Consider the following 20,501-nt stretch of genomic DNA (forward strand, 5'->3'; position numbering starts at 1 on the left):
AACTGAAGAAACACGGACTTTCATGAGAACTAGTATAAGGCAACGGCTTAAGTCTGACGAGCATCAGAAAACTACCTTGTCACCTAGCATGTTTTCAGATGCTGATTGCGCCCAGTGCATGGGTGGCACTGAGCCAAGGCAGGCACGAGCAAGGGGACAGCCCATGGGACAGGGGGACAGCCTGCTGGTGTTAGGCCTGGGCTGATTTACTCCAGCTCAGCAGCCAGCTCAACTGTTATGAGCTTGTTTTCCATCTCAAATGAGGAGGAATATTATTTTCTTTTTTTCCTTGTTCTTTCTCTAGTTTGCAGTTATGGTGCTTATTTTTCACAAATAAAACACCGACATGTGGCATGGCCTCTTTTCTTGCAAATGAGCGAGCTGGCCAGAAAGTTTTGGTGCTTCTCTCATGATCTGTGAGTACAGGCTGTTGGTTTAATTTTCTCGTTGAAGACACAATAAAATATACAGACAAATATAAATGATGACCTCTTCTCACTTGTCCCTTCCTCCCTTAGCCACACTACTCCGTTCACGGTATTTTCAAAGAGAAATCATTCCCCGAGTTAGCATTTCCCCCTTATTGACTTTACAACACTTATTTTGTACAGTGGCAGTAAGTGAGGCAGCGCTGCAAGCAGGCATCTGCGCCTGGGACACTTCTGTGGGCAAATGTCCTTCTCCAGCGATGGTCTGCATTCTACTACAGGAAGGTCTCGCAACGTAATGCCATAGAAATATTTGCTGCCTTCTGCACTTAGAGTTAAAGGAGGGCTTTGGGTTATGGTAAGCAGCTTTAGCCTGGCTTCCCTGATGCATGAAGCTCCTCAGTACAAGGTACTGATCATTTATGGCTGGCACGCAGGAATGTCACTTGGACACAGCGTCATTTACAGCGCTGTTCTTTCCTTTCACGGACTTATTGAGTCAGAGAGAGATGTGAAAGTATCCGTAGCTCTGCGTAGGGGTGATTTGGTATTTCTAATGAGAGCAGAAAGAATGACTTTGCAAAAGCATTTTATTGACAAATGTTCACTGTCTCTTCCAAGTCAGATCTCTTTTCCACACTTAATATACTTTGTATAAACGTGTTTTCAAATTACTTTATGGTAATAGGGTACTTACCCAGCTAACCCACCAAAAATCTCTGTGACGTAGGAATAATCCCCTCCCGATTTGGGGATAGTGACTCCCAGTTCAGCGTAACATAGCGAGCCAAGGGCGGCCACCCCGCCGCCAAGCACCCAAATAACGAGAGCGAGTCCCACCGAGCCGGTGTGCTCTAAAACTCCTTTTGGCGAAATAAAGATCCCAGAACCAATGATATTACCTGGAAAGGACAAAAGGTTTGCAGTGAGGTAAAAGAAAGCGAGAAATGCACTTTATTTCCTTTTTTATTAACGAAAGGCAAACAAACCCACAGCCCCCATCCAACCAAATAGGACCCCCCACCAAACCCTCTCTTCCAGGTTTTGCTTGATTATATTTTATCTGATTTCGCCCTGGGGAAAGCGTTGCTGTTTATCGGCAATCAAGGACGGTAAGTGCGTGCTCAGCTCTGCTGAAGCATGGTGAGACTCAGGTGAGCATCTGTGTTTGCAACTAGTGGTTTTGTGGCATAAACTCAGACAGCTGCTGTCACCCGCCATGCCCAAGTATTTTATCGGAAGGAGTTAGAAGCACCTTTGTAATGAAGATTTTCATCTCCTCTGGAGAGGCATCTAAACAAGATAAGGCCCATCTTCGGGGGGTGTGGGAAGTCAAAAAACCCTCTGTAGCACTATCTATAATGTAGGGACCAAGAGGTTCTCTTGCCACCAGGACAGGTTTAAGATCGTGCTTGTAAAGTGATCTCAAAGTCTCAAATATTAGAAATTAATTAACATTTTATATTTGCAATACCTGTGCTGCTTAGTCATTGCCCATAGATTTTTAAAGGGATATTGTGGGGTGACTGAAATAGCAGACAATGTGGACTTTGTCCTACTCATTTTGTTTAATTAGCGTGTAAGCTGAGGTAGTGCTGGGTGTGGAAGGGGAGTGCTGGTTATCACAGACGCTCTTTGTTCGCGTGGGGCCAGGGCATGGTTGCCCTCCCGGACCAGCGGGAACTGCTCTGCAAGAGGTGCTTGGGGGTTTGGAAGGAGAGATATTTTATTTTATTTTATTTTATTTTATTTTATTTTATTTTATTTTATTTTATTTTATTTTATTTTATTTTATTTTATTTTATTTTATTTTATTTTATTTTATTTTATTTTATTTTATTTTATTTTATTTTATTTTTTTTATTTTTTTTCAATTTTGGAACTTTTTGAGCAATACCTGAATAGCACTCTTTGACCAAAAGGATGTGAAGACCTTGCTGTTGTAGGTATTTGCTGAGGGCTTTCTTTTTTATGAGTTAGTATTAAAATCCTCACTAATAGAGCTGAGTTTCAGCCTATGCTGTTGAACGGCATTTCTTATCAGTGTAGACATGAAAATAAAATACAGGATACTGGTTGTTAATGAGGTATTGTCACCTAAACCAGCTTCTTGGCAGCCTTTGAACCTATGCGTCATCAAATCTAAGCTCTCTTCCTCCCCTCTGCTTTGTAAATACTTTTCAGGTTGCAATGTATAGCAGGTTCCCTAAATATGTCTAGTTATGCCAAATTTTGCTGCATTTGGCTTCAGTTCTGTCCTCGCATTTCTTAAAGCATCTTCTGGAAGTGCGGCTCATCCAGCTGGTCTACCCTGGTTGTGCTCGTACGTAGCTGTGCGTTTGCAGCCTGTGTGTTGAAGCAGATACTCTTATCTCTGCTTTGAAATGAAATTGAAAGGTAGAAAATAGACAACTCTGGCAACTGATAAGCAGGTGCCTGCTTCCCAGCAAGAGCGGAAGGGTGGAAGGCGATGGGGGAAGCCCTGCTGCTGCTGAATCCCTGCCGGATTGCCCAGAGGCTTTTGGGCTTCTTGGAGCAATGGGCTGCTTGTGGTGTGAGGGTCTTGCCACAGGTGAAGCTATTCCCTGAGCATTAAAGTGCTAGTATAGCACCGCAAGGGCAAACCAGAGAATCTGACTAAATACAGTAATATGTAATGCAGCAAAGATACATTTTTGGGATGGGGTGGTGGGACATGGGCTGTGCCTTTCCTGTTTGCCGGCATGGCAGCTTGTGAAAGGGCAGTGCTGCATATGAGGGCTGTGTCGGTGTAAAAGCTGGCTTTTCAATGTGCAGTTGAACCATGTTATGAAGTGCCCCCAGGCAGCTCAATTTGCAGTGCAGCGGCTTCAAGTAAGGCTGGCCAAGCACAGCAGTAAGGAAATGGTGATACAGATTAAAGAAACTAATGCAGACCCCCCACAAGTTGTGAAATCGGTTTAAAAAGGCATGACATTGAAAAAAATCTTTCAACTTTTAATTTTAATTTGTAAGCTTTGCAGCTGGCCATGTTCCCCTGTGTAAGAGTTGTTCCACAGACATGGGCAGGCCAGAGTCCTTTTCTTTTTAGATGAAAGTTGAAAGCCACACTTGCCATTTTAGAAAATACACTGAATAGCACCAAAATTTTGATAATGCCTTTAAAGCAACATTATTAAATTTTATATCATCCCTGAAAGCCATGTAAAAAGAAAAAAATTATTTGCTAATGTATTGTTAAAGGGCTCAGCAAGCAACTTGTGTAGCTGGCTGGTCTGTGTCTGTGACAGTGCTCAACCGGCTCCCACAGAGGACAGGTTTTGGCGCATGAGCCATGGGGTACCTCTGTACCAGTGACGGGGGGGACCCTCCTGCTATGTCTGACACCTTCCTGTGCAGATGGGTGCAGCGGTGCACGAAGGCTGGGGCCATCTCCCCAGGGCTCACTTAAGAAGTGGCAAAGCGCAAGGCAGGGGCAGGTTTTTATTCAGGAAGGAGCTGCATGTGCAAGGAAATCGATCACAGATTAACTTGAAGGCTATTTAAAATTCTCCTTTTGGCACAGGGGACAGCCATGCAAATCCCCTCCCTCCACCCCAAATTGGAGCCCAGGGCGCAGGGATACCCCTTTGGCACCACGGCTCACATATGGAGAAATGGGAAGGTGTAAAATGGGTGGGAGCAGGGAGATGAGCAAGGGAAAGGGAACAGCCAGCCCTGCCTGCCCACACTCTTCCCTCCTTCCTGCCTGGAGCCGGGGGTGGTGGCTGGGTTGAGCTCAGCGGCTCCCTGTCCAGAGACTTTAAAATATGATGTGAGGGACTGGGGTTTACTCTAGAGAGGAGCTGAATAAGAGAAGATATTGTCTGTACATTTGCAGACTTATTTGTAAGGAATACATTTTTGTGTGCATGGGCTGCTTTTTTTAATGTCTGTGATGCACAGATAAGATTACGCCACAAATAATTGGCTTGAATGGTGATGGAGGAGGTTGATGGTAAAGCTTAGAAAAATCTTGTCAGTGTTGAGATCTTTAGCCATGGAGGGAATCCCTGGGCAACACCGAGGCATCTCCCACCTGAGACCTCCTGCTGCAGGTGGGATAGACATCCTCTGGGACCAGAAGCACTTTCTATGCATTCAAAAACAAAAACAAAAAAACAGATCGGGGCTGTAGCTGTTATCAAAACTAGATCACACTAGAATAACAGTAAAATTAAATATAGCTATTCCTTAGCTGAACTAGCACAGGGAGCCCTAACCGCTGCTACAGCATTAATCGTGGCAGCTTGTGCTGAAGGAATGGGTTTTGATGTGGATGAGTCGCACAATATTATTCATAGCGCTAATAGATTCGTTCTGGGTCTTCCCTACTGGGAAGCTACATGGCTGGAGAGGAGTGGTGAAAACTTTCAAGAAGATAGATGAGGAGTTAATGTATTGCTAAAGCATACATAATACTTGATAAAATTTATGAGGCTTTTTAGTCAAAGTTTCTCCTGCTGGCTGAAGCATTGCAACGTATTTAAAACAGACAAGCTTTTTCTGGAAGACTGGTTGTGCCCTGTTTGGGAACTGTAACAAATCTTGAATTTAAGTTGAAAAAGAAACACCTGCCTCAGGAGTTTAAAAACTGTCTTGACAAAGTCTCTGGCACTGCTGTGTGCTGCAATTGTAACAGTCATACTCATGCATATGGAGAAAGGCCTTAAGTTATAAAGGACCCTTAAAAATGATCCTCTACCTGCCAGCATAGATACCTGTGTGTATCTATTTTTCACAGATCAATGCACCTGAAAATACTGCAATTTTGGGAGGAGCCAGTGGTATTTTGGGGAGCATACTGAATTTAGGACATACCACTTTTCACTACAATAGATCTGTAGGTTTTAATTGCCTCTTTGAGATGGGACAGTACTCGTTTATGTTCTGGCAACCCCAGTACTGAACAAACAGGAATTGCCCAAAGACAGAATAACCCTTAAATGAGTCCCCTGGCTCCTCTCACACCATCTCCTCCTGCTCAGTGCTCTCTTTTACCTTAGCTCAGGTTTGCTATTTTTGGCAGCAAACAGCAGATGCAAATACCCATCCTTCAGCAAGCTCCTAGTGAGAGCTTCCACCCCCACACTCTGTCACCTTTTCATTGTGTCAGTATGTAGAGAAAGGATAAAATCCAAACGCAGCATGGCACCCCCCAAACCAATAACAAACAAGAAATCTAGCAAATGTTGAAGCTGATGTGCAACGTTACAGCGTGGTGTCCCTGCAGACCTGTGCTGTGTGGGGCTGATGGGGCAACCCCCAAGCGCTGCTATGGCTTATATCCTGGCGAGGGGGTGAGAGCTGACTGTGTGCCTGCCTTTCTGTACCTGCTCAGCTGCCTCAGTGTGATGGGCAGACCTGCTGGCGGGCTGGGAAGGGTGGGGAAATGGGGAGATAAGCGTCGGCAGCGCTGTGGGAAGCAGAGTGATCAGGCCGTGCTGTGATGGACCCGTAGAAGAGAGACAAGTCCTGGTGAGGTGCAACCGCAGAGATAAGGTGGCGACAGCTGTCTGGCATGGCAGTGATAAAGTGTAGTCTTGATACATAGACAGAAAGTCTATGGCGTGTTTTTCAAATGCTTGCATTTGGCTTTGTCACAGCCCTGAATCTCTCTGTGCGTCGGGTTTCTGCCGCTAGGAAAGGGCATTGCTTGGCCCCGGCTGACCGGGTGCTGGGCAGCGAGGGGCATTGGCAGAGGGGCTGCCAATTTGCCAAACCCAAATTGCCGTGAGGAGGAGGCATCCGTGGCACAGCGTGGCTTGGAGTGATGCCCTCCTGTTATGGCAAGGCTGCCAAAGCAGTCCTCCTCATGTGCAAGTCTGTATTGAGCTGGAAATAGCTAGTAATTTTTTTTTTTTATTTAAGAATAATGCTTTCTGGGTGCAGCTACCTGAAGGAGCAGGACAAGAAGGAACAGGCAGCCTTCTGGATGGTCCTTTCATACAAACATTCATAGGATTCTTTTTGTTAAATTAAGTGGTTAATCATATTTTTAAAGATCTAATGTCCTTCATGAACAAATATATGATAAGGCAAAATTCTCTTCCAACCTCATGATGGATTTCCTATTATTTTGCTCTTGCAACATGTGTAAAAGCCGTATCAGCAGGAGTGGAAGTGCTACGCCCTTTCCGACAACAAAATGTTCTTAGGGAAACCTGCCATGAATGTGGTAAATGTGCCTGGGAAGTACCTTCGCTTCACTTGGCGTAGGACGTGTTTAAAAATAGATATGGTGGAGATGCTGAAACACTCCAAGAAAATGAGATGTCAGAAACTGCCTGATGAGAAGCCGAGTTTTCAGGAGGTCTCATGTTCCTTAGCAGAAGCTCTTAGGCCAGGAGACTTAGCAGTAAGGCACATGCTTTACCTACAAATAGGTATTTCAAAACAAGCCTCGGTCAGCAGGAACTGGAGGGAATTTAGTGAGCAACTTTAGGGCAAGAAAGAATTGGCTGTGCAGTTCAGGGAGACTCTCGTTACTGTGCTTACCATGTCGGGGATAATTTGTTTCAGCTTTACTAGCGCTGGTACTCCTGATACTCACTGCATTTATTTTTTTTCCTAAGATGTCAATAGATGGAAAAAATTAATTTCTTCTTGTAAAACAGCCACTTTCTCTGCTCCTTCATGGCCTCTATTAGAGTTTCTCGCTACAAAGGTACCTTTCTGAACCAAAAGGAAACTAATGCTTGAATTGCATATATGTTCATGCCATGGACATATGAATATAATACAGAATAAGCTGTCTAGAACTATATATATAAATTTTTGTTGGTAATAATACAGCCTGTGTGGGAGGTATGAGCCAGTTACTGGAAGTTGTGTGACCAATCCCAACAAATCCATACTAAGTTATCACAGTACACAGCACCTCATCTAAAAATGCTAAATTATGAGCTTCCCATGTGGGTGATGTTCTCGCCACCTCCAGATCAAGCCTAAGGAGAGACTGATGTATTCACACAGCACAATTGCTTGGGCAAGGTAGATCCATACTTGTGTTGTGGTGCTGTGTGCCCCAAGCCCACTGCAGATGCTCAATGCATTACACCAGCCACAAAAGCAGAGGATGGAGAGAGATGGAGCCCTGTGAAATGGGGCAGGTGAAGTGTGCCAAGCAGAGGAGAGCGGAATGATGAGCCCCAGTTTGTCTCTGTCTGCTGGCCCAAGCCTGCTCCCTTGGCATGTGAAAATGTTTCTGCTAATAATAAAGAAAAAAAAAATGGTACTCACATGCTCAGCCCTCTCGTATTCTTAACCTTAATCAAATATCAGTTTTCTGCAGGACAGAAGCTGTCCTCAACCCAGCACTGTATTGTGTAGCACCAATGAGCCTTGAAGAGACATCCTGCAAAAATACTGACCTCTGGAACAAAATCCTCTTTCTGTTCTAGTCAGTCAAGAATTTGTAAAAGAGATATTTGAGAGCCTTGAACTTGACAAATTCTGTGAATTTATTTCTTTGCTTATTCACAATAACGATGGTCTGTGGTGGGGACGAGGAGAAAGGTAGACCTCACAGCTATGCCTGCTTGATGTTAAAGAAAAGCATTTTTGTTCTTAACTTAGAGAAATTGGCCCATAAAATTGCTCAGGAGCTGCTCATTGGTCTGAAAAGATGACCCTGGCAGGACTGCCAGAGCCAGCGAGACCTTGGGTGATCTGCTCCCACACTGCTAGTTGCACGCATTCGCTACGCCCCTGGGGTGCTCTCGCTCAGCTGCGCAGCGCTGCTGGATGTGTTACTTGACTGGAGAGGTGAAAAGACACAGCCATTTCTTCCTCCTTTCCGCCCCCTCCCCTCCTTTCCTATTTTTCTAGGATGTGGAAATCACTCTTAACATTGTCCAAGAAAAAAAAAAAAAGACACTGGATAAGATCTTAGAAGTGGTATATTTCAGGCTATTTTACTTGCCTTCTGTGTTTTGGAAATTTTTTTTTTAAGGCTTCATGGTTCAGATTTTGACAATTTTCTAAAACAACTCATGAGGGTTAGGAATATAATTTTTAAACACAAGCCAAGGTTCTCATGGAATAATACCACTTCAAGAATTATTGTGGAAGGGGGGGAAAAAGGCAACAAACACCTAGATATGACAAAATATTGTGCTGTATAGGGGAAAGAGTGCATATTGCAGCAACTGACTATGGTGAGACAATAGGATGCAGATAATAAAAAAATCCTATGGTATATGAATTTATGCTTTTTAATTTTTTTTTTTTTAAGACTGAACAAATCCTTTCCTAGGCGCACTTTGTATGCGGTGCTGTAACCTGCTGCTGGGGAGTTTTATCTGAGAACGGAGCTCAGCCTGGCCTCTGTGAGCCGCACTCACAGCCCAAACGGCCGGGGCGGCTGCGACCCAGTGCACTTGCTGGTGCCTCTGAGCCCGCTGGAGCTCGGACAGACCCAAACCAGCTGTTGCGACAGGGCAGTGAACTGGGTGTGAAGCGAGTTCAGTCTGCTACCAGCCACACTCCGACTCCACCGACTTAGTGGGTCCCACACCAGGATTTGCTGACCAGAATGCCAAACCCCCGTCCTTTCAAATTTCCAGTCCTTTATCTAATTACGTTTGGGATCTTCTGTGCTTGTAACTTTGATGTTGAGACCTGGCCCTGGATGGGTTTCCCAGACCAGTTGCTCTCACACACAGCGTACAGTTTTGCTCGTAGGTCAGTGCCTCGTGCAGAGCTAAACCATTCCAGAACCGTGGTACTGCCTTGAAAATTAGGGCATGGGGATTTACTGAAAAATCCAGTGGTTTCAGTTCACCTCTGGCTTTTGAACTATGAGAGTGCATTTGGGGTCAGCTTTTGATGCTTTTCAATGTAACTATGGGAGTTGAAACTAATCTTTTAAACAAAAGCCGAATTCTCATTAAAACACTTCAAGAACTGCACTTTGAAGGAAAACAGTAAATATCACCATGCTTGTAAGAAAATAAAGGGACCTAGCAATATTTTGCATATTCACTTAGCAAACAAAGTCCTTAGGGCATCTTTTATTTATCTGCAGCATACAATCCATGCAGACTGTAAAAATAATGGATCTTGGAGCCTGTTGAAAGTATTCAGCAGTTCTTTAGGAATGGCTTTACTGATTGTATTTAGAGACCATATTTCTGATAAAATGAAGCAATTTCCTGTGTGGTTAGCGATGAAAAATATCACTCATGCCTTTTTTACTGCTTGTGCATTTCATTAAAGACCTACATTATATATCTGAAATTCTGAATGGGTCTGTAATATGGACAAGAAATTTGTCTAAGCAGCTTTTTCCCCTACAAAGCGAAATATTAACAACAAAGAAATTCTGCACCTTTTTTTTTTTTGGTCACAGTCAGGTAAATCACTTTGTGATTAGTTTTTCGGTGAAGGATTACAGCGGGCAACATTCCTGAAAAACTGTGTATGGTTCATGGGCATAAATCCTGCCAGACCCCTGCTTTCCTCGAGTGCTGTTTATTGTCCTCAGGAGATGGTACTCCAAAGCTCAAGGCGGGTCACCCAGCACTTGGTGGCATGTTGCAGGTAATGCCGTGTAGAGATGTGATGGTCGAAGGCAGCCTCTGGCAGGTAGGGCTGGCAGAGGGAAAGCCTGCGTTATCTGGGCGTCCTGCTTCCTTCAGCATCATTGCGGAGGTGCGTCCCATGCTTATTGAATCAGAGTAGGAATTAGGAAGACAGTAGTCAGCATCATCAAGGATTATATCCCCAACTGTATACTGGGTGCTTCATTGGTACCGTTGTAACAGATGGTCTGAGTATGTGTCTGGGTATCGGCTATGAAGGGCAAGTCCAGCGTCCTTTCTCAGTGCTGATGTGGGGAATGTAAGCCATTATTTGTCATTTTTTTATGAAGCTGTAGAAAATGAGTGTGTGTTTTGTTTTTTTAAAATGAAATGTTTGGGACCAGCCTGGTTTCAGTCACACCCTTCTTTTGCTATATTGGTATACTCTATCCTCAACAGTAGATAAAGACAGTTTTCACTGATAGCTGTGAATAGAAGAATAACCAAAAGTCTACCCATCCTCTCAGGACTCCCACATCCTCTAAGCAGACATTGTTCAGGCCAACAGGATGAAAGTCTGTGTCACTGCTTAAAATAGCTGTCTTTCTTACAAACAAGTGCTGAAGCTTTGCATCCTGCCTGGGAGTTAATAAATGTATCTTATTTGAGTATGAAATATTATAAAGATTTGAGATTACTGTTTAGCAACAACAAGAAAAGCTTAGTCAAAAGGAATTGTGCTTTACAAATTGTTTAAGTCCAAATTAAATGAGGTGGATTATATCAATTAATGATGATGATGTAACAAATCGTGGATATTTATTTATATATTTATTTAGCAGAAAACTGCTAAACTCGGCAGCTTCGAGGCCAGGTAATTGCCAGTTACTAACAGGCTTTCAGAAGTTAAGCACTTCTAATTGAGGACATTAGTGACTGGTTTTGATTGTCACTGCCTGTTTGTGAACTCAGGGCATGACACACCTATAAAACCAGCCCAGAAGTAACACGTGTAGCTCATAATTTTAGTGTTAACTGGGAATCTTGTGGCAGCACAGGCAGTCCCACTGGCTCCATTTCCAGGAAATAAACTTGCTCCTCTCTGCCCTGGCTGACCTTGGTCTCTGCCCTGACCCACGCGTCGGCACTGCTGGGAGCGTGACGGCTGCCGTGCACCAAAGCTGTGCCGCGGCACTTAACGGGATGGATGAGCACAAGGTGATGCTTGGCCTTTGCCCTGCTCCTCTCCAGTTTATTAACAGAAGTGTAGCATTTAATACAAGAGATTATAAGTGTGTGTCCGTCCCCTTAAAATACAAAGGGTAAGTGAAAGTTCTGAAACAACAAAGCAGTCAGACCCCCCAAAATTACTAGGATATAGGGATTCTGTTGAATTAAAACCAGCAAACACTCCAAGTGTGTTTTCTTAACCTCTAGTCAAGCATGAAGTTAGGCTATGTGGCAGTGTTTTAGCTATTTCATGTAATGGCCTTGAACTTCTTTGCTTTTAAATAGTGTTCAGAAAACTCTTAATGAAGAATGGATGAAGAATAAAAGAATCTATAGAGCTTGGCATTAAAATAATAGCCATTTAACTTCATATGCGAGTAAAAAATGTAACTACTGTATCAGTGGAAAATGAATTATGTCTCCTCTGCTAATACGCTTGCAAAAGAAAAACTGAAAAATGGCTATAAAAATAACAGTGATATTTTAATGTCTACAGGGATTGGTATTTAACAAAATTGAATGATCTTAAAATCTGACTTCAGTTCAAATATTTATGTTAAAATTCTTAGCAAGTAAGAACATGACCAGTCATTATAAACTGTAATTCCAGCATTCCAAGTGGATTTTACTGGGTTAAGAATTTATAATCTGATTATGCTACACTCAACTTTAAAGATTTTAAAAATTAGGCTACTTAAAATACTGACAAAAGTGTTTTCTTTAACTTGTCATAGATTTATAAAGAAGATATTTTCCTTTGAGCACTAAAATACAGGTGTAATCCATGAGGGCCTGAAGAACCAGCTTTTTCTAACAATGAAGGTGTAGGTAGAACTGAAAACTTGGTAAAGGAAAGTAAATATTTCAGGCATAACTTCACTAACAATAACTGATGCGGCCTTACAGAGGATGTGATAGTTTTAGTCCTAGGGTTAGATTTTGGTATTGCGTAAGATACTACGGAGATTTGACAATCATTTAAATATTTCAATATTTAAATGTAATATCTATATATTAAAATGAGCCGCAGCATCCTCACAAGGATGCTTGCAATTTATTGTATTGCCTTTTACTGACTAGAATATTTAATAAGCCAGGCTCAGTTTCCTGCACAACTGTTTCTCTTAAGAAAAAACAAACAAACAAACATCCTTCAATGAAGTAAAACCCCAAAGAAACCTGGTTGGTTTTTCCACCCCTTCCCTTTTCTCCAGAAACCAGGGTGGAGCGGTGCGGGGGGCAGGAAGGCCCCGCCCTGCCCCGCCCTGCCCCCTTCAGGCCCCGCCGGGCATTGCCCTGGCCCCCGCACAGACACAGCCCGGGCCCGGCCCCGCCGCTGGACGGAGCTCACAAATGGCAGGAAAAAGGCAAAATCAAGCTGTGCCATCAGTTGGGAAACATGAGGGACTGGAAAGCGTCTTTTATCTGGATAGCTCAGGGAGCTGCAGCGTGGATGGAATATCATTCTTAACGTGAATTTTAGGGAATATTATTGTGGCTGTCATATTTTTGGTTTGCTGTTTTCCCCAGTGTTACCGTAATCGACCTGTTTGCAAGACGGTGGCATGTATCTTTCCCTTGAGAGAGAAGAACCTCTGTTTTCTTGTCTTTGATATTTTAAGAAAACGTAAGACTGATTAAATTGCAAAGAGCACTGATGAGCAGAACTAGCAAGTGGGTACTGCTTGTACATGACGGCGGCATTGTGGTGATTTTGGGGGTGTGTTAGGCAGCTGTGTTGCAATTAGATGAAAAATTCACAATCTAGAGAACAGCAATCAAAGCAAATTTGTGAGAACTGCTAACCTCAGTCTTCCCAGGACCTTTAATATATCTGGGGCTATTTGAATAGTTCTTTAAAAGTAGTAAGCTGCCCATTTGGCTCTGGCTTAAGGTGTATAAACTGCTTAATAACGACTGTTAGTTTGGAATCACTTTCCACCAGCAGTGGAAAGCAGGTTTAGAGGAAAACAGTACTTGCAAAACCTGCGAGGTGCATTTATGGGACTGCAGTACTTTGCTGTTCAGCTGAAGCCTGCTGCTTGCCGTATGAGGCTGACCATGCTCAGACCATTAGTAGCCCAACCTCTGCCAAGGTACCCAATAAGCTTAAAAACAGAAAATGTGGTGGTTTAAAATTTCTACCTTTCTGAAAGGGGTTGCTCTTTTATCTTCTTTTTGTAAAAATTAGTGACAATTTGTCAATTGCTTTTCTTCTACAGAAGAAGGCTAACCAAGAGAAACTTCATCAATAAAGCTTTTAAGCCTCTGTTTTGGTAACATGATCATCACAAAATCATCTGCTGCTTGAACAGCATTCAAAGGAGGTTACATTGGCAGGTGCTGACTGCACTTGTAGTAAGGGCACATCTGTACTCTAAAGACCTCATTGCAAAAGCTATGATGTGGGATATTATCACTATAGTACTTAGAGTCAAATGCAAACAGTCCCTCAACCAAAAACAGCATCAAAAACTCTGATCCCATTCCCTGACTTGCAAGCATCATGCTTTCCTGAGTATGCACGCGGGCATACGCTGGGTATGATAGATTAATTTACAAATCTGTGTGTTCAAAATTGCAGGGCCCAGTTTAGCACCTGGAAGGAGACATGGTCGTCCCCATCAGTCGGTGCTGGTCCCCACCTGCCTAATGCCTCCCTGCGCTGGAGAGGCATCCCAAACATTTAGATGACGCGTGCAGAGGACAGACCTGCATTAAGGTAGATAAATGGTAAGGAGATGCCGGGCATCATGCCTCTTAGGAGTGTGTGAAATAATACAGAAGATGGATGTCTGCTAGTGCATGGTTTTATTCCGTTTCATTTGAGTAACGCTGCTGCAATGTGTTTATATCAAAGGAGAAGTTAAAGCCTGTATGATAGGATTTTTGTTGTTCTAAATCGAGAACTCCTTTTATTCTGCTAATCCTTTCAGCGGCTGCAGGCTCTGTCTGCTCTTTTCAGGCACACAGTCCACTGCTTTATTCCCTGCTCCTCTGTTCTGACTCTTGTACTTGGTCTGATTTCTCCACTTCCTTAACTTCTGACTTGTTCTCCTCTTCTCTTGCCAGTGTTGGGATATGTGGGCTGCATTTCATTACCACAGAGAGCAAACCTCAGCCTCCTGTGCCATTCTCTATACGCTGCAATGATAAGGCAGAAATATTGGGAAAAGCCTTCTCCTAGGGACTGGGTGGTGTTTTCCTTAGAATATTCTCAAAGGAGTAATACCGAGCAAGCCCCAGCATGCTGCTGCACTGAAAGCAGCCTATGCAGTAGTAGGGCTGTGTGCCCAGGTGGGGATTACTACCAGCCACCTTTGCTGACCTTCATATTGCACCTTCCTTTCCTGCCTTCTTTCCTGGCACCAGGGACCTTGAGTAGGGTTTATGGCAGGGCAGTGCTGCCAGGTGAAGATGAGGGGCCCCAAGAGAGAGCTGCAGAGCAGTCCTTTTTGGTGGGTCCCACTGCATCGCCACTGGCAGCAGCGCGGGGGGCTGTGGGCAACAGGGGCTCAGACTACCCCCTTGACTGTGGGAGTCTGGCACGTAAAGGAGCTACTGTGACCCTTGAAGCTAAGCACTCCTGTGGAGTTAGAGAAGGCTTCAACTCTTCCACTAGTTTCCAAAGAGAAACTAAATGCTCAACCTATGTTGAAGCTCTAAGAGGGATGTAGATGAAACCCCTCTAATGTTCCTAAAATCCTTGGGTTGTCCTGGTAAGAAAGTGCAGCGCTGCACACTGCTCTCTATATATAGCGCAGCTTTATGCTGTATTAGCCCTTGTTATCTGTCCGACATCTGTTTTCTGTGCAATCTGGACCTCAATATCCTCCAGACTTGGAGTTTTACCTGCAAACGGCAGCAATGTCATTTAATCCCCTGATGCAGAAATGAGCAGTTCGTAATGCCCTGCCCTGCATGCGTGCTGGAGGAGGTGGGGGTCTTCTCTTGGACACTGCATGACTGATTACTACCAGATCAATCCTGATTTTAAGGACAGCAACTGATAGTGGAGCAAGGTCCCCCCATAGTGGCTTAAGAAGCAGATGCCAGCCCATGCAGCTGATTTAATGTTTGTCCCTTGGCTGAGAAATCCGGCAAGTGACAGCTGTGCCTCTGGGATGGCTTTCACAGTGCCCTCTGCACCTGCAATGATTTTCAGTATTTATCAAGAAGAAAAGCAATTACAAAATGCTGCTCTAAAGCTCCCCAACTTAACTTTAATAACAGCCAAAGAGTTCAGCTGTGTCGGGGAGCGCTGTGGGTCAGACAAGGACAGTGTGATACAGCTTTTTTGCCAGTCCAGACTCTCAGCCCTACTCATGCCAACGGCAGGGACCCTTGCACCATTTTTTAAGTATAATTTGTTTCATGGAAAATGCTGTGGGGTTTGTTTGTTTGTTTTTAATTTTTTTTCCTCCCTCTAGCTCTGTTCTTCTTGCTCATTGTGACTGAGCACGGTAAACAGATTACTTGAACAATCTGGAAAATTTGTCAGCAACTGCTGCTGCCCAGTGGGAAAGCCTCTTCCTGTCCATTACTGAAAGCTGTCAGTCCTCATGGAAGTATCATCATTTGCCTAATTAGAAAGATGCAATAAAATGGCAGTATGCAATTTCAAAAGTCATACAGTACACTAATACAAGTTCACAGAAGGATCTTTTCTGTTAGATGAGTCTAGGCTCTTGTGGAAGAAACCAGCCTGGAAGCTAGCACCGTCTCCCTGACCCCCACCCTGCTACCCAGCCGCTGCGGCACCTCCCTGCTTACCTCACACAGCATCAATCTGCAGCTTTTTGCTGGGGAAAAATGTTCCTCCTTTAATATGTGTACATTCAGCAAAGTGAATGCTGCAAATTAAAACTTTCTCTCTGCGTGCATTGGGGCCCTTTCAACCCTCAGCTATGGCTACCAAGAACTTGCACGTGGGCTGTGTTTGCCCCAGGGCTCTACAGCAGCAAAGGGACACGGGGGGCTCATGGGGCAGCGTTACAGGAATGAACAGGTCTGGAGAAAAGACATGGCTTGAACTGATTTGCTCAACTGTAAATAAGGCAAAACTTAATTCCCACTCTTGCCCCTGGTTTTCTCTCAAATTATCGGGTTTTATGCATCCTGCTCGGGCCCCACAAAGATCAGCCCTGCAAAAGTGTGCTCAGACTCAGGCCAGTTGGTCAATTTTTTGACCATGCTTATGTAGCGTCTGCAAACCTGTGACAACATTATGACTTGGGATCCATTAAGGAGAGCATCTCTAAACTAGACATCACTTGATCCTTAATCTCTGAAGGGGCATCGTGGGAATTTAAGCAAGTTAAACATTAAGGTAAAGGTTAATCTTCAATATTGTCCTGAATAGTAAAGAAGTTAAATGCTGACAGAACCTTCCTGAATTGAAATTCCAGGCAACACATATTTAAAACGAAGCAATATGAAAATAGTAGTAACAAGCCATCCAAATACACCAACTGTTGTGTTATAGCTCAGGTTACGTTATTGGGAAGAAAGATTGATTAAGAATCTCCTATAAGCTCTACTGCCACTGTCTGGGACCTTACACAAACCTTATTTTGGATGCAGATGTAAACAAGACATGAGCTCATTAGCAAAGCTTGCTGCTCTTGCAGGTTTCACAGCTCCTTGATTGGAAATCATTCAGGCTCTCAAGTTTACATTCTTCTGGTTGTAAATCTGTGTTAGCTAATTCTGATGTAGTTAGTTTTACCTCTATCAGCATGGAATCATTACATCTCTACATGGCTCTGTCTCCGTTTTAGCAAAGAATACAAAGATATGCTTATGTTTCACTATGGTCAACGAACTGAGGTGGAATTTAAAAGCAAAAAAGGCTAACTATGTTTCCTGGGGTGTGCACAACTATTGCACAATGATATTTGATTTAAAGCTCACACCTAATTTTAAGTGCACTCTAATAACTATCTCAACCTGTGTTTAAATGAGGTTTACAAATACTTACCAGCTTAGTAATACACTTCTACAGGCATCACTTGCAATGCCATGTTGCTGTCATCATGTATTTAGAAATCGTTGCTGACTTGAATCTTGACTTTATTTATTTTTAAAGAATACATTTAGATAATTTTACCAACAAGAACTAGAAACTTCTTGATTTCCAAAAGAAATGTCAGCTTTTCTTGAAGCTGTTAAATATCTATAATCTGGGAATTTAAGGAAAATGCCAGACCTGTTGTAATATGATCTCAAGAGTTAGCAATATTACTATGTAATTTTCTTTTGCGCATACGAATCCTGTATTAGCAAATACCACAACTATCTCTTGAAATTAAGTATCTTCAGAATTAGTAGACTTCGTGTTGCTCACTGATGTCTTTATATATCAAGTTTGTCTAAGCAGTTGACCAGCTCTATAAAAATGTGATCCAAAAAATGTCACTCCTTCCCCCTGGATGGAAAAGCTTGTTTACAAAATGTTTTGATTACACAGAAATATGGAATTCAATTAGCTAATCCTGCAAAATACAGATTAACACAGACCTGAACACTCCTGCCATCACAACATATAGGACCCTGGTTACAATACACTTTCTGTTCTAGTTCAGCCACAGATCGGAGATGTTTGACTTGTTTTAGGTAACTAGGAAAGAATTAAAACAAGACAATAGACCTCTGCTTGAAGTAGGTTCTTTATTGCCTCACAGAAGTTTTGTCATTGGTTTGGTTTTTTTTCAGTTCTGGTGCTTTTGAGCAGCTAAATCTCAGCCGAGAAGTCCTTGGACTATCTCAGAAGGCCACAAAGGGAAATGTAGGGATTTCAATAGATGGTGTTTTCAGAGACCTGTCTTTAGGGAGGTGCTGTGAGTTGGTGGCTGGAAGTGAATTTGCTCCTTTTGGCCTTTGCGTGCTACTTTCCCTGTCTCTGAAATCAAGATGATGATCCTTACCCACTACAAAGGACAGCTGGGCTGCCTGAGCAGCTCCTGTGCCCTGACCGTGTTTGGTCAATGACAAGAATTTTTTTATTAGATTTGTGGTAAAAGGAGTATGTGAGATGGGCCCCCATAGCTTTAATTAACAAGAACAGATTACAGTTGTCCCCGTTGCTCTCCACTGAGCTGTGCAACCTGAACACAGTACGGTCCATTCACACCCAACTTCCCTGCGGCATGACTGCCAGCCTCACTCTGTTATGTGGGTAATAATGGACTAATGTGCTTTTTATCTAGCTGCTTTAATTTAATTTAGGGCCTGACCCTGTGAGGCGGTGAAGTCCTTGGCTCTCATTGACTTCAGCAGGATTTTAGGGACTCGGGACCTGTTAAGAAAAGGGTCTTTAATCTTCTGTCGGGAGCCCGAGTGCGCAAAGGGGAGCTATTCCTTCTGTATGCACTCGTAACATGTACAGGATTTGGGTACCTTTTGTAATAGTCCGCTTAAATCTTAATGTGTTGCTAGGGAACTGGCTGTGTCCACAACTAACAAACATGTAGACGTTGTGTCCTACTGGTCTCTGGCAGAGTTCACCGTAAGAAATGGCTTTATTGCAACAAGATCTACTAGCAGTAGTACAAAAAAGTAGTTTGTCAGCTTTTTTTAATCACAAATATTTTAATTCTATCATACAAACAGAAATCCCTTCCAAGCTGAAGGCTAGGCATGTGAGGACACCACCCAGAATCAAATACTTCTTTCCCTTATTATTTAAAATATTGATTCAGCTATTTTTTAATTTACTTGAGTCTAAGCACAGTGTTTGGAAGCTTAACAAGCTTGGATACTTTCTGCTCTCTTGTACTAACTAATGCTATTACTATTTTCAAGACACTTATAAAAAAAGAGCTGATTATTTATGTTTCCAAAGCGTATGGCTTTTCATGTTTTCAGACTGCATTTAAGAGTACCAGAAACGATGAAACTTTTGTGTTTATGGAGTCCTAGAATGCCATTTCTGAAATGGTTTCATCTCCCTTTCGTGGATATCAGAACTGTCTGCATTGTTTTAAATTAGTGATAAACCAAGGCTTGAAACCCAAACTACCAAAGAAATGTCTGCTATCAAAACAGGACAAAATCTGGGCAGAGGAAAAAAAAAAAAAAAGTCATGGGGAAATGGAAATTAAATATAGTTTGAGATGACCTCCCTAAAAACAAGCAAGCAAACCCTCTTCTATTAAGCTCTCAGGAGAGCTGCTAAAGAATTTTGAAATAATCCAGAGAAGGAACTCAACCCCTCATTTTCATTCTTCTTGGTCCACTCCTTGCAACTCCCTAAGAAAAACTGATCCCTTGGGTGTTTTGTACAAAAGAATGAATTTTTATGATATAAAAGCACACAGCTTAAAGCTGTAAGTCCTCATATTCCTTGGCAGTTGTTATCTTCAGGTTTATGAAGAAGCACATATTGATCCTTTCCAAAGCATGGGTTGGCAGGGAGGCAAGGAACACCCTTCTGGATTCATCAACGTTCCTCATGGGGCCTGTGTAGGAGAGATCTCACAGCACAATATGGGACTATTTTAAAAACCCATCATATATGACACGTGCTAACAGTTTTTTCTCCTTGTCTCATGGTGGTTGCACAATGTAACAGCAAAAAGTTGGAAGATGCTTAGGAACTACAAGAGACTAGCCAACTAATGATGCTTTTTCTTGTCAGACCTGTAGCTTGTTACGTTATGCACATGTATTCAAGTACAATGACCTTTTTGCAAAACTGCTTAAGTTAGAGAAGGCATTTCAGTATTCAGAGCTCAACTTCTGTCCTCCACTGTCTGAATGCATCTCTATACTTAAAGAGAGCAACTTTTTCTAGCCTGACTGCTCATCCCTGTGTGATTATCTGACCCAGAGCTAATGTAGCATAATTAACATGTCTGTGAGTTGTCCAGTGTCACAGGTGAACTAGAGGTTTTGTGATGGGCAGGCTTGTGACATTCATTGTCATAGATCATATACTGTTGTGGATTTTAGTTCTCTGACCCAGTGTATTCAATAGAATGAGATTCTTCCTTAACTTGATTTTTCCTGACTTTGTGACTCTAGATAAGGTCCTTATATTGTTCAAACATAATTTTTGTGGTATATTGTATTCAGATGTTTGGCCTGATCTAGATTATGTGGCTCCATGCAATTGATGAAAGAGTTATTGTTTTTCACAGTAGAAAAAACTGCCACTCATCCAGATCACCGATTTATTTCTTGGAGTCAGAAGTAACCTTTCTTAAGTCTTACTGATTTTTAATGCTATGTTTTACACTATTGATCTTGAAGCCCTGTGTTTGAAGTGTGATTATAACAGTATTTAATGATCAGATAAAAA

The 20,501-nt window shown here is 42.7% G+C and overlaps 1 protein-coding gene across 1 annotated transcript in view; it reads right to left on the bottom strand.

Annotated features, from left to right (window-relative positions):
- Positions 1-20,501, bottom strand: part of SLC7A10 (solute carrier family 7 member 10) — a gene marked incomplete at both ends in the record, with an annotated part of 46,100 nt that overhangs the window by 16,905 nt on the left and 8,694 nt on the right. Inside the window, 1 exon segment of the mRNA XM_082320842.1 lies at positions 1,126-1,330. Within this exon segment, the coding sequence (XP_082176968.1) occupies positions 1,126-1,330 (205 nt within the window).

The sequence above is a fragment of the Platalea leucorodia genome (assembly GCF_965183815.1).
Source record: "Platalea leucorodia genome assembly, chromosome: 8".
In the NCBI taxonomy this organism is placed as follows: domain Eukaryota; kingdom Metazoa; phylum Chordata; class Aves; order Pelecaniformes; family Threskiornithidae; genus Platalea; species Platalea leucorodia.